The 13,019-nt window shown below is 44.2% G+C and overlaps 1 protein-coding gene across 1 annotated transcript in view; it reads right to left on the reverse strand.

Annotated features, from left to right (window-relative positions):
* rnf144ab (ring finger protein 144ab) overlaps positions 1-13,019 on the reverse strand; it is a 42,090-nt gene that overhangs the window by 11,165 nt on the left and 17,906 nt on the right. Inside the window, exons 3-5 of the mRNA XM_062550982.1 lie at positions 12,444-12,548; positions 11,907-11,967; positions 6,093-6,312 (exon numbers count right to left, since the gene is read on the reverse strand). Coding sequence (XP_062406966.1) covers positions 6,093-6,312; positions 11,907-11,967; positions 12,444-12,548 — 386 coding nt within the window. The remainder of the gene's footprint in view (positions 1-6,092; positions 6,313-11,906; positions 11,968-12,443; positions 12,549-13,019) is intronic.

Here is a 13,019-nt window from a genome sequence, read left to right on the forward strand (position 1 = left end):
TTAATGTTGTTGCTTGGCTCCCAATAAACTCTTTGGGAGGGATTTACCCACAATGCTCAGTTCCAAATCGTCAAAAACACCCACCGTCGCAGAGAAAACTGTGGCGAGAGTGGGCTATATATAGAGAATGAACCAGCAGGATGTTTAACAGTGAGTAAGTCCCTCTATCCCTTTCGAGGCTGTGGCATTGCTAAGATTCACATGGCCTCCGGCTGAGGCACAACAGCGGAAAATCCCAGGTGTCTTACCACCCGGTAGGTGGACAGACGTAGTGGTCATCCAGGAAGTCCATGGGAAAATGTGGGAAACCTATCCCCCCCCCCCCCCCCCCCATGACCACCATAGAGGAACGTGTGTGTGCTTGTGTCTGGGTTTGAGAGCGTGACATGAAAGCATTAATGACAAATGAGCTAACTTCCGATGAAATCATTAATGAAAAATTAGCTGAGTTACTGTGAATATAATGCCCCCCTAGTGGTCAAAACACATGAAATGGAAGAGAGGGCGTGTGCAAATGGAACCCCCGCCCCCCACAACCACCATAGAGGAGAGTGTGTGTGCTTTTGTCTGGGTTTGGGACAGAGAGAGAGTGGATGTTAAGAAAATAGCCCAAATTAATTTCTATTTTTTTTTTTTTGTGTGTGTGTGTGTCCTTGGGATATGTTCCCAAGTCTTGATACGTGAAAGCCTTGCTGAGATGTAGGTTCACTTCCTGTGTGGCGGCTTCGCCGACAATTTGGATTGGCTGTTACAGGCGAGCACTTCTGTCAATTGTTCCATAAAGCAATGCAATTATAAGTCATGGTCTGAAGATGGTGTGTGCAAATTTTGGTGAGAATCGGATGAAATGTGTGACCTGTGAAACTTTTTGAAAGTTTTGACCTTGGTCTATTGGTGGCGCTACAGCGTTTGTTGAAAAGTCTTGTTAATTGGTGGGTGGGGCTATAACTTTTGCGTTAATACACTGAGCAAGTTTCAGCTTGATAGGTCTAAGCATTTTAGAGTTATTTGCATTAATGTTGTTGAGAAATTGATGAATTTTGACCTGTTGGTGGCGCTAGAGGTTTGAGGTTAAGAGTCTGTAAATTGGGGAAAGTGGTCATTGGCCATAGAAGAATATGTGTGTTGAATTTCAAAACGTTTAACTGTATGGTTCTATGGCTTCAATAGAGATATAGGTTTAATGTCTGTGTGGCGGCTTCGCCGCCGATTTTGATTGGCTGTTAAGGGCAAATAATTTTGTCAATTCTTCCAAAAAGCAATTCAATAAGAAGGCATGGTCTGAAGATAGTGTGTGCAAATTTTGGTGAGAATCGGATGAAATTTGTGACCTGTGAAACTTTTTGAAAGTTCTGATCTTGGTCTGTTGGTGGCGCTACAGCGTTAATGGAAAAGTCTTGTTAATTGGTGGGTGGGGCCATACCTTTTGCCTTAATACACTGAGCAAGTTTCAGCTTGATAGGTGTAAGCATTTTAGAGTTATTTGCATTAATGTTGTTGAAAAATTGATGAATTTTGACCTGTTGGTGGCGCTGGAGTTTTGGGCTCTGGGGTCTGAAAATTGAGGTATGTGGTCATTGGCTTAGGGAGAATAAGTGTACCAAATTTCCCAACTTTTTACTGTATGGTTCTTTGGTTACATAGAGATATAGGTTCACATGCTGTTTTTTGCTGCGTTTTAAACTTCGATTGGCTGTGACAGGCAAACGCTTTTGAATATTTATTAACAAAGTGATAAGTCTTGAGTGGCCTTGTCTGAAGGTCACGTGTGACAAGTTTGGTAAGAAATGGACAAAATTTGAGACCTGGGTAACTTTTAGAAAAATTCAGCCTGACCTGTTGGTGGCGCTGGAGTTTTGGGGTTTGTTGTCTGTAAATTTAATAGATTCGGGCAAATTTGAAGTTGAATGAGTGTGCCAAATTTCAGAACTCTGGAGTGTATGGTTGGCTGGGAAATGGGCAATGTGTAATAATAATAATAATAATAATAATAATAAGAATACGTACAATCACTATGGGTTGCCTCGCAGCTTCGCTGCTTGGCCCCCAATTAAAGCTGCGAGCAGCAATGTGGGGGCCAAGCTTTGGAAATTTGGAAAGGCAAACTCCCCTCCGCCCCTCCCCCTGTGACCACCATAGAGGAGTATTTGTGTGCTTTTGTCTGGGCTTGAGAGAGAGAGAGAGAGATGAAAGCGTTACTGAAAAATGAGCTGACTTTCTGTGATTATAGCGCCCCCCTAGTGGTCAAAAGACATGACATGGGAGAGTGGGCGTGTGCAAATGGAACCCCCCCCCCCCCTACGACCACCATAGAGGAGGGTGTGTGTGCTTGTGTCTGGGTTAGAGAGCGAGAGAGATGAAAGCATTAATGAAAAATGAGCTGACTTCCTGTGATTCTAGCGACCCCTAGTGGTCAAAAGACATGAAATGGGAGAGTGGCCGTGTGCAAATGGAACCCCCCCCCTACGACCACCATAGAGGAGGTTGTGTGTGCTTGTGTCTGGGTTAGAGAGAGAGAGAGATGAAAGCATTAATGAAAAATGAGCTGACTTCCTGTGATTATAGCGCCCCCCTAGTGGTCAAAAGACATGACATGGGAGAGTGGGCATGTGCAAATGGAACCCCCCCACGACCACCATAGAGGAGGGTGTGTGTGCTTGTGTCTGGGTTTGAGACAGAGAGAGAGTAGATGTGAAGAAAATAGCCAAAATTAATTTCAATTTTTTTTTTGTGTGTGTGTGTCCTTGGGATGTGTTCCTAAGTCCACTTACCAAGTTTTGTTTCGATAGGTGAAAGTGTTGTTTATTATAGCGCCCCTAGTGTTCAAACGTCACCAAATTTAGTGTAGGTCCTCAGGATGTGCTCACAAGTCCACATACCAAATTTGGTGTTGATACGAGAAAGTTTTGCTAATTATAGCGCCCCTAGTGTTCAAACGTCACCAAATTTAGTGTAGGTCCTCAGGATGTGCCCACAAGTCCACGTGCCAAGTTTGGTGTTGATCCGAGAAAGTTTTGCTAATTATAGCGCCCCTAGTGGTCAGAGTACTCCAAATGTATTGTGCGTCCTCAGGGTGGGGTCACAAGTCCATATACCAAGTTTGGTTTTGATACTTGAAACCGTTGCTGAGATATGAGCCTACTTCCTGTTACTATAGCGCCCCCACAGTTGTCAAAGGGCACCAAAGTTATTGAGGCCTCTCTTAATAGGGTTCTGAGCCCATGTTCTAAGTTTGGTCTTGGTACATGAAAGCCTTGCTGAGATATAGGTTCACTTCCTGTGTGGCGGCTTCGCCGCCAATTTGGATTGGCTGTTAGAGGCCAGCACTTCCGTCAATTGTTCCACAAAGCAAGGCAATAAGAAAGCATGGTCTGAAGATGATGTGTGCAAATTTTGGTGAGAATCGGATGAAATTTGAGACCTGTGAAACTTTTTGGAAGTTTTGACCTTGGTCTGTTGGTGGCGCTACAGCAATCATGGAAAAGTCTTGTTAATTGGTGGGTGGGGCCTTGACTTTTGCCTTAATACACTGAGCAAGTTTCAGCTTGATAGGTTCAAGCATAGCAGAGATATTTGCATTAATGTTGTTGCTTGGCTCCCAATAAACTCTTTGGGAGGGATTTACCCACAATGCTCAGCTCCAAATCGTCCAAATTTTCACCCACCGTCGCAGAGAAAACTGTGGCGAGAGTGGGCTATATATAGAGAATGAACCAGCAGGATGTTTAACAGTGAGTAAGTCCCTCTATCCCTTTCGAGGCTGTGGCATTGCTAAGATTCACATGGCCTCCGGTTGAGGCACAGCAGCGGAAAATCCCAGGTGTCTTACCACCCAGTAGGTGGACAGACGTAGTGGTCATCCAGGAAGTCCATGGGAAAATGTGGGAAAGCTAACCCCTCCCCCCATGACCACCATAGAGGAAGGTGTATGTGCTTGTGTCTGGGTTTCAGAGCGTGAGATGAAAGCATTAATGACAAATGAGCAATCTGATGAAAGCATTAATGAAAAATGAGCTGAGTTACTGTGAATATAATGCCCCCCTAGTGGTCAAAACACATGAAATGGAAGAGTGGGCGTGTGCAAATGGAACCCCCGCCCCCCACAACCACCATAGAGGAGAGTGTGTGTGCTTTTGTCTGGGTTTGGGACAGAGAGAGAGTGGATGTTAAGAAAATAGCCCAAATTAATTTCTAATTTTTTTTTTTTGTGTGTGTGTGTGTCCTTGGGATGTGTTCCCAAGTCTTGATACGTGAAAGCCTTGCTGAGATGTAGGTTCACTTCCTGTGTGGCGGCTTCACCGCCAATTTGGATTGGCTGTTAGAGGCGAGCACTTCTGTCAATTGTTCCAAAAAGCAATGCAATAAGAAGGCATGGTCTGAAGATGGTGTGTGCAAATTTTGGTGAGAATCGGATGAAATTTGTGACCTGTGAAACTTTTTGAAAGTTCTGATCTTGGTCTGTTGGTGGCGCTACAGTGTTTGTTGAAAAGTCTTGTTAATTGGTGGGTGGGGCTATACCTTTTGCGTTAATACACTGAGCAAGTTTCAGCTTGATAGGTCTAAGCATTTTAGAGTTATTTGCATTAATGTTGTTGAGAAATTGATGAATTTTGACCTGTTGGTGGCGCTAGAGGTTTGAGGTTAAGAGTCTGTAAATTGGGGAAAGTGGTCATTGGTCATAGAGGAATGTGTGTGTTGAATTTCAAAACGTTTAACTGTATGGTTCTATGGCTTCTATAGAGATTTAAGTTTAATGTCTGTGTGGCGGCTTCGCCGCCGATTTTGATTGGCTGTTAAGGGCAAATAATTTTGTCAATTCTTCCAAAAAGCAATGCAGTAAGAGGGCATGGTCTGAAGATAGTGTGTGCAAATTTTGGTGAGAATCGGATGAAATTTGTGACCTGTGAAACTTTTTGAAAGTTCTGATCTTGGTCTGTTGGTGGCGCTACAGCGTTAAAGGAAAAGTCTTGTTAATTGGTGGGTGGGGCCATACCTTTTGCCTTAATACACTGAGCAAGTTTCAGCTTGATTGGTCTAAGCATTTTAGAGTTATTTGCAATAATGTTGTTGAAAAATTGATGAATTTTGACCTGTTGGTGGCGCTGGAGTTTTGGGCTCTGGGGTCTGAAAATTGGGGTAAGTGGTCATTGGCTCAGGGAGAATACGTGTACCAAATTTCCCAACTTTTTACTGTATGGTTCTTTGGTTACATAGACATATAGGTTCACATGCTGTTTTTTGCTGCGTTTTAAACTTCGATTGGCTGTGACAGGCAAACGCTTTTGAATATTTATTAACAAAGTGATAAGTCTTGAGTGGCCTTGTCTGAAGATCACGTGTGACAAGTTTGGTAAGAAATGGACAAAATTTGAGACCTGGGTAACTTTTAGAAAAATTCAGCCTGACCTGTTGGTGGCGCTGGAGTTTTGGGGTTTGTTGTCTGTAAATTTAATAGATTCGGGCAAATTTGAAGTTGAATGAGTGTGTCAAATTTCAGAACTCTGGAGTGTATGGTTGGCTGGGAAATGGGCAATGTGTAATAATAATAATAATAATAATAATAATAATAATAAGAATACGTACAATCACTATGGGTTGCCTCGCAGCTTCGCTGCTTGGCCCCCAATAATAATAAGAATACGTACAATCACTATGGGTTGCCTCGCAGCTTCGCTGCTTGGCCCCCAATAATAATTTGAAAAAAAACCTAGGGAGCCAGGGTCTGTTTTCAGGAATAATACACTGTTCATTTGCATTTAATTGTTTTGAATTTGAACTTTTTTGTCATGTCTCTATGGAGACAAATTGGAACAGCAATGTGAGTCAGGTGTGTGTGAGAGAGAAAGAGAGAGAGGTAGAGAGAGAGAGAGCGAGAGCGAGAGAGGGAGAGAGACAACGAGGGGTGCAGACCACTGCTCCTAGAGAGAGAGAGAGAGAGAGAGAGAGAGAGAGAGAGAGGGGTGCAGACCACTGCTCTTAGAGAAAGAGAGAGAGAGAGAGAGAGAGAGAGAGAGAGAGAGAGAGGGGTGCAGACCACTGCTCCCAGAGAGAGAGAGGGGGGTGCCGTGCGGACTCCTGTGCCTGTACTGTACCTGATGTCCCCGGGCAGGAGGCTGGTGATGGGGCCGCTCTCCTGGCACGGCTGCTCCTGGTGCCACTGGGTGCGGCAGGCCGAGCAGAACTCGGTGCTGCAGACCGGGCAGCACACGCGCTGCACAGAGGGCACGTCCTGCACGCCGGCCTCCTCCAGCTGGCACACGGCCTGGCACGACGACGACGGGCACCACGTCCGCCAGGGGTCCAGCAGCACCTCTGCAGCACAGCAGCACACACAGGAACGAGTGATATACTGTACTGTGCCCAAATAATACCCACATAACATAGCACCTCTGCAGCACAGCAACACACAGAGGAACTCATGATATACTGTGCTGTGCCAAAATAATACCCACATTCCTCCCTTACTAACCAAGGTTTATACATAACATAGCACCTCTGCAGCACAGCAACACACAGAGGAACTCATGATATAATGTGCCAAAATAATACCCACATAACATACAGTAGCACCTCTGCAGCACAGCAACACACAGAGAAACTCATGATATATACTGTACTGTGCCAAAATAATACCCACATAACATACAGCAGCACCTCTGCAGCACAGCAACACACAGAGGAACTCATGAGATACTGTACTGTGCCAAAATAATACCCACATTCCTCCCTTACTAACCAAGGTTTATACATAACATAGCACCTCTGCAGCACAGCAACGCACAGAGAAACTCATGATATACTGTACTGTGCCAACATAATACCCACATTCCTCCCTTACTAACCAAGGTTTATACATAACATAGCACCTCTGCAGCACAGCAACACACAGAGGAACTCATGAGATACTGTGCCAAAATAATACCCACATAACATAGCACCTCTGCAGCACAGCAACACACAGAGGAACTCATGAGATACTGTACTGTGCCAAAATAATACCCACATAACATACAGCAGCACCTCTGCAGCACCGCAACACACAGAGGAACTCATGATATACTGTACTGTATACTGTGCCAAAATAATACCCACATCCCTCCCTTACTAACCAAGGTTTATACTGTACATAACATAGCACCTCTGCGGCACAGCAACACACAGAGGAACTCATGATATACTGTGCCAAAATAATACCTACATAACATAGCACCTCTGCAGCACAGCAACACAGAGAGAAACTAATGATATACTGTGCCAAAATAATACCCACATAACATAGCACCTCTGCAGCACAGCAACACAGAGAGAAACTAATGATATACTGTGCCAAAATAATAATACCCACATTCCTCCCTTACTAACCAAGGTTTATACATAACATAGCACCTCTGCAGCACAGCAACACACACAGGAACTCATGATATACTGTACTGTGCCCAAATAATACCCACATTCCTCCCTTACTAACCTAACCAAGGTTTATACATAACATAGCACCTCTGCAGCACAGCAACACACAGAGGAACTCATGAGATACAGTACTGTGCCAAAATAATACCCACATAACATAGCACCTCTGCAGCACAGCAACACACAGAGAAACGAATGAGATACCGTGCCAAAATAATACCCACATAACATAGCACCTCTGCAGCACAGCAACACACAGAGGAACTCATGATATACTGTGCCAAAATAATACCCACATAACATAGCACCTCTGCAGCACAGCAACACACAGAGAAACGAATGAGATACCGTGCCAAAATAATACCCACATAACATAGCACCTCTGCAGCACAGCAACACACAGAGGAACGAGTGAGATACTGTACTGTGCCAAAATAATACCCACATAACATAGCACCTCTGCAGCACAGCAACACACAGAGGAACGAGTGAGATACTGTACTGTGCCAAAATAATACCCACATAACATAGCACCTCTGCAGCACAGTAACACACAGAGGAACTCATGATATACTGTACTGTGCCAACATAATACCCACATTCCTCCCCTTTATACATAACATAGCACCTATGCAGCAGAGCAACACACAGAGGAACTCATGATATACTGTGCCAAAATAATACCCACATTCCTCCCTTACTAACCAAGGTTTATACATAACATAGCACCTCTGCAGCACAGCAACACACACAGGAACTCATGAGATACTGTGCCAAAATAATACCCACATTCCTCCCTTACTAACCAAGGTTTATACATAACATAGCACCTCTGCAGCACAGCAACACACAGAGGAACTCATGATATACTGTGCCAAAATAATACCCACATTCCTCCCCTTTATACATAACATAACACCTCTGCAGCACAGCAACACACAGAGAAACTCATGATATACTGTACTGTGCCAAAATAATACCCACATTCCTCCCTTACTAACCAAGGTTTATACATAACATAGCACCTCTGCAGCACAGCAACACACACAGAGGAACTCATGATATACTGTGCCAAAATAATACCCACATAACATAGCACCTCTGCAGCACAGCAACACACAGAGGAACTCATGATATACTGTGCCAAAATAATACCCACATTCCTCCCTTACTAACCAAGGTTTATACATAACATAGCACCTCTGCAGCACAGCAACACACAGAGGAACTCATGATATATTGTGCCAAAATAATACCCACATTCCTCCCTTACTAACCAAGGTTTATACATAACATAGCACCTCTGCAGCACAGCAACACACACAGGGAGGAGAGGAACTCATCATATATTCTACCAAAATACTACCCTGATTCCTCCAAGGTTTATACATAACATTTCATCAGCTATGACATAATAATACACATAGGAATGCATTTCTCCATTCTTCTATAATTACAGGGGTCCAGCAGCACCTCTGCAGCACAGCAACACAGAGGAGAGGAACTCATGAGATACCAAAATACTACCATGATTCCAAGGTTTATACATAACATTTCATCAGCTACGACATTAACACACAGGGGCGAGGTATACAGGGGTCCAGCAGCTACTCTGCAGCACAGCAACACAGAGAGGGAGGAGAGGAACTCATGATATACCAACATTTAGCTTGCACTGTGTTGAGGAGGGAGAGGAACTAGAGGGGAGGGGGGGTATGGTGTGTGTAATGTTATATGTTATATGTTATATGTGATGTGTGATATGTTATATGTATGAGACTGTGATGTGAACATCAAATGCTGCTGTCTTTTTATGGAATGGAATGAATATGTGAAGAATATCCTTTATAGGATAATAAAGACTATCTACTGTATCTATCTATCTATCTATCTATCTATCTATCTAAATAATACCCTGATTCCTCCCCTACTAACCAAGGTTTATACATGGGTTTTGTAACATTTCCTCAGCTATGAGATTAATACACAGGGGCGAGGTATACTGTACATGAATGTATTTCTCCATTCTTTTATAATTAAAACTCATTAATAAATCTGATTCTGATGAATAAATCGGATCCTGATTCATCTGTACTCCTGTTTAATATTGTACAGGCCGAGATCATGGAAAAGGAAGGTGTCGTGCACATCATCTTTTAATGACTGCTTCTAAGATACATCAATATACTGGCGTTAGTCTTGAGAGACGGATTTACAGCAACTTGTGCATTTATGATGAGGATGAGGAATCAATATAACGCGCGTCTCTTTCCCTCTCTCTCGCTCAGCGCTCACTGCCGTTCCTCTCAACGCTATTTTAAGACGCTCGGCGAGGCTAAAAATAGCGCAGATGACCCCTTTGGGTGAGGAGACAGGCTGGAGCGCATCCGTTAGCCCGACAGCCTGGTCTGGTCTGGTCTGGTCTGTGAGAGCCTGTGTGGGAGGCACTAATATTAGCCAAATGTGACAGACCGCGCGTCATTCATCAGGCCCAGCGCCTCGTCTTCTTGCTCGTTATGTGGCGGCTTGTCTCTCTCACGCAGGGATGTCTCTACAAATGTGGTGCCACATAGAACTCATTAGACCACATGCTTCGTCCTCTGCCCTGTGACACGAACTTCCCCTCTCTCTCTCTCTCTCTCTCTCACACACACACACACACACACACACACACACACACACACACACACACACACACACACACACACACACACACACACACACACACACACACACACACACACACACACTTTCTCACTCTCTCTCGCTCTCTGCAGAGAAACACTACCAATGCACACAGAAAGCCTGTGCTGGATAAGAGATCTCTCTTGAAAGCCTGTGCTGGATAAGAGATATTTCTAGAGAGCCTGTGCTGGATGAGATATCTTTCTAGAGAGCCTGTGCTGAATAACAGATCTCTCTTGAAAGCTATGCTGGATAAGAGATCTCTCTAGAAAGCCTGTGTTGGATAAGACATATCTTTCTAGAGAGCCTGTGCTGGATGAGATATCTTTCTAGAGAGCCTGTGCTGAATAACAGATCTCTCTTGAAAGCCTATGCTGGATAAGAGATCTCTCTAGGAAGCCTGTGTTGGAGAAGACATATCTTTCTAGAGAGCCTGTGCTGGATGAAATATCTTTCTAGAGAGCCTGTGTTGGATAACAGATCTCTCTTGAAAGCCTATGCTGGATAAGAGATCTATCTAGAGAGCCTGTGTTGGATAAGACATATCTTGAAAACGTGTGCTGGGCCCTTGAGTCGTGGATCTGTCTGAGGTTTCTTCCTACTGTATATGTATCTCCAATTCTAGGGAGTTTTTCCTTGCCCCTGTTACTCATGGGCTCTCTTTGAATGTTTAACACTCTGTAAAGCGCCATGAGACATGTGTAATGTTTTGGCGCTCTATAAGTGAAATTAAATTGAAATTAAATTGAAAATAAGAGATCTTTCTAGAGAGCCTATGTTGGATAAGAGGCCTTTGCTGGATAAGAGATCATGGTAACACTTTACTTGACGGGTTCGTTCATAACACATTCATAACAGCTGTCATGAACTGCACCCGAAGCATTCATGACTGTTTCATGAAACATGACTCAACATTCATACCAACCCTTTCATGAATGTGGAAGACAAAACGTCAAAAACTTTCTAGAGATTCTATGCTGGATAAGAGGACTCTGCTGTGCTCTGCTCTGCTGTGCTGTCAGCGGTAGCATCCCTCTGGTGCTGAGGCTATTTTGGGAAGCGCTAGGCCAAGGAGAAAGGAATGGAGGAGAGCAGAGAGAGACGGCTCTAAACGGGGGCTTGAGAGACGTGCTCACAGAGCCCTGACTGACCCCAGGGCCACTTCAGTCTTCTGCACTTTCCTGTGTCATCTCGCAGTGTGTGTTTGTGTGGAGTCCTCTCTGAGCTGTGTGTGTGATTGCCCCACGTGTGTTGATGCAAGCTCATCCATCTTGTGGGTTTACATCTGTTATTTATATATCTATTTGTTTGCCTTTTCATCCACTGCTACTTTCAGATGTTAGTCCATTGCAGGGCCAATTTCCCTGGAGCAAACTCGAGGTTAAGTGCCTTGCTAAAGAGCAGTGTTGGCAGCTGGAATTAAACCCATGACTTTTCAGGCTGCTGCATGCTAACCCAGCTCCTTAGCCACTTCATACTGCCACACACACACACACACACACACACACACACACACACACACACACACACACACCACTGAATGCTGGCCCACCTCCTTAGCCACTACTATACCACCACTCTAAACACACACACACAAACACAAACACACACACACACACACACACACACACACACACTACTGCATGCTAGCCCAGCTCTTAGCCACTACATTAGCATGGTCCCTAAGTGGTATAGAGTATAGCACATAGCCTACTCATGCTAACACTGCTCGTTAGCCACCACACTACCACTGTCCTGTAGCGGTATAAAGTACAGCACATAGCCTACTCATGACGCCATGGCCTGCTCACCTCTCTCAAAGCGAAGCCGCTGATACCGCTGTAGCACTTCTGAAGGCACCAGGAGCTCCACCTGGACAGAGAGAGAGAGAGAGAGAGGGAGTAGAGAGAGAGAGAAAGAGAGAGAGAGAGAGAGAGAGAGAGAGAGAGAGAGAAAGAGAGAGAGAGCAGTGGACACATTAGTACTGACCCCACCTGGCCGGCGGTGAGCTCAAATAACAACAACTTTCAAACTTTTAAACTGAAACCAAATCTGACTACAGGCCTGAACAATATACAATAACATCACATAATTCAATAAACCACACCATGTTCTTCATTTCAACGTTGTAGACTACAATAAAACATTCAATATTCTATTCATCCTATCCTTACTGTTCTGCTTTTTCAAATTGTTCTTTTATGTTTATTTGTTTTGAGCGTTGTACTTTAAGAGCAAAGTTAACCGGAGTCAAATTCCTTGTTTGTTTATGCAAACCTAGCCAATCTGATTCTGATTCTGGTTCAAACAGAGCAGAGCTCCATGTTGGGCAAGAGGGGTCACCTCACCTCGCTCTCCGTCAGGAGTCCCTGCTGCGGACAGGCCGAGTCTGGGCAGCTGATGTCCGTCTGCAGCCCCTCTTTGATCAGGAGCTCCACGTACTGCTTCAGACACTGGGACAGCACACACACACACACACACACACACACACACACACACACACACACACACACACACACACACACACACACACACACACACACACACACACACACACACACACACACACACACACACACACACACACACACAAACACACACACACACACACACACACACACACAGTTCAGACTTTAAAATGACACATTCTACAGTGAGTAGCAACAAGTAGATGAAAAAAACATTTGGATGAAATAGAGTTATGGAAGTATCTGACATAGTTTAGAGTTTAGAAAATAGAGTTATGGAAGCATCTGACATAGTTTAGAGTTTAGAAAATAGAGTTATGGAAGCATCTGACGTCATTTAGAGTTCTGCCCAGACTCCATAGAGTTATGGAAGCATTTGACATACTGTACTGTAGCCCTCTGCCACTGGAATGTTCTCGCCATGCGCTAATTTACACAGACGCCAGGACTTTAACC

Source organism: Sardina pilchardus, chromosome 12, assembly GCF_963854185.1.
Source record: "Sardina pilchardus chromosome 12, fSarPil1.1, whole genome shotgun sequence".
Taxonomy (NCBI): domain Eukaryota; kingdom Metazoa; phylum Chordata; class Actinopteri; order Clupeiformes; family Clupeidae; genus Sardina; species Sardina pilchardus.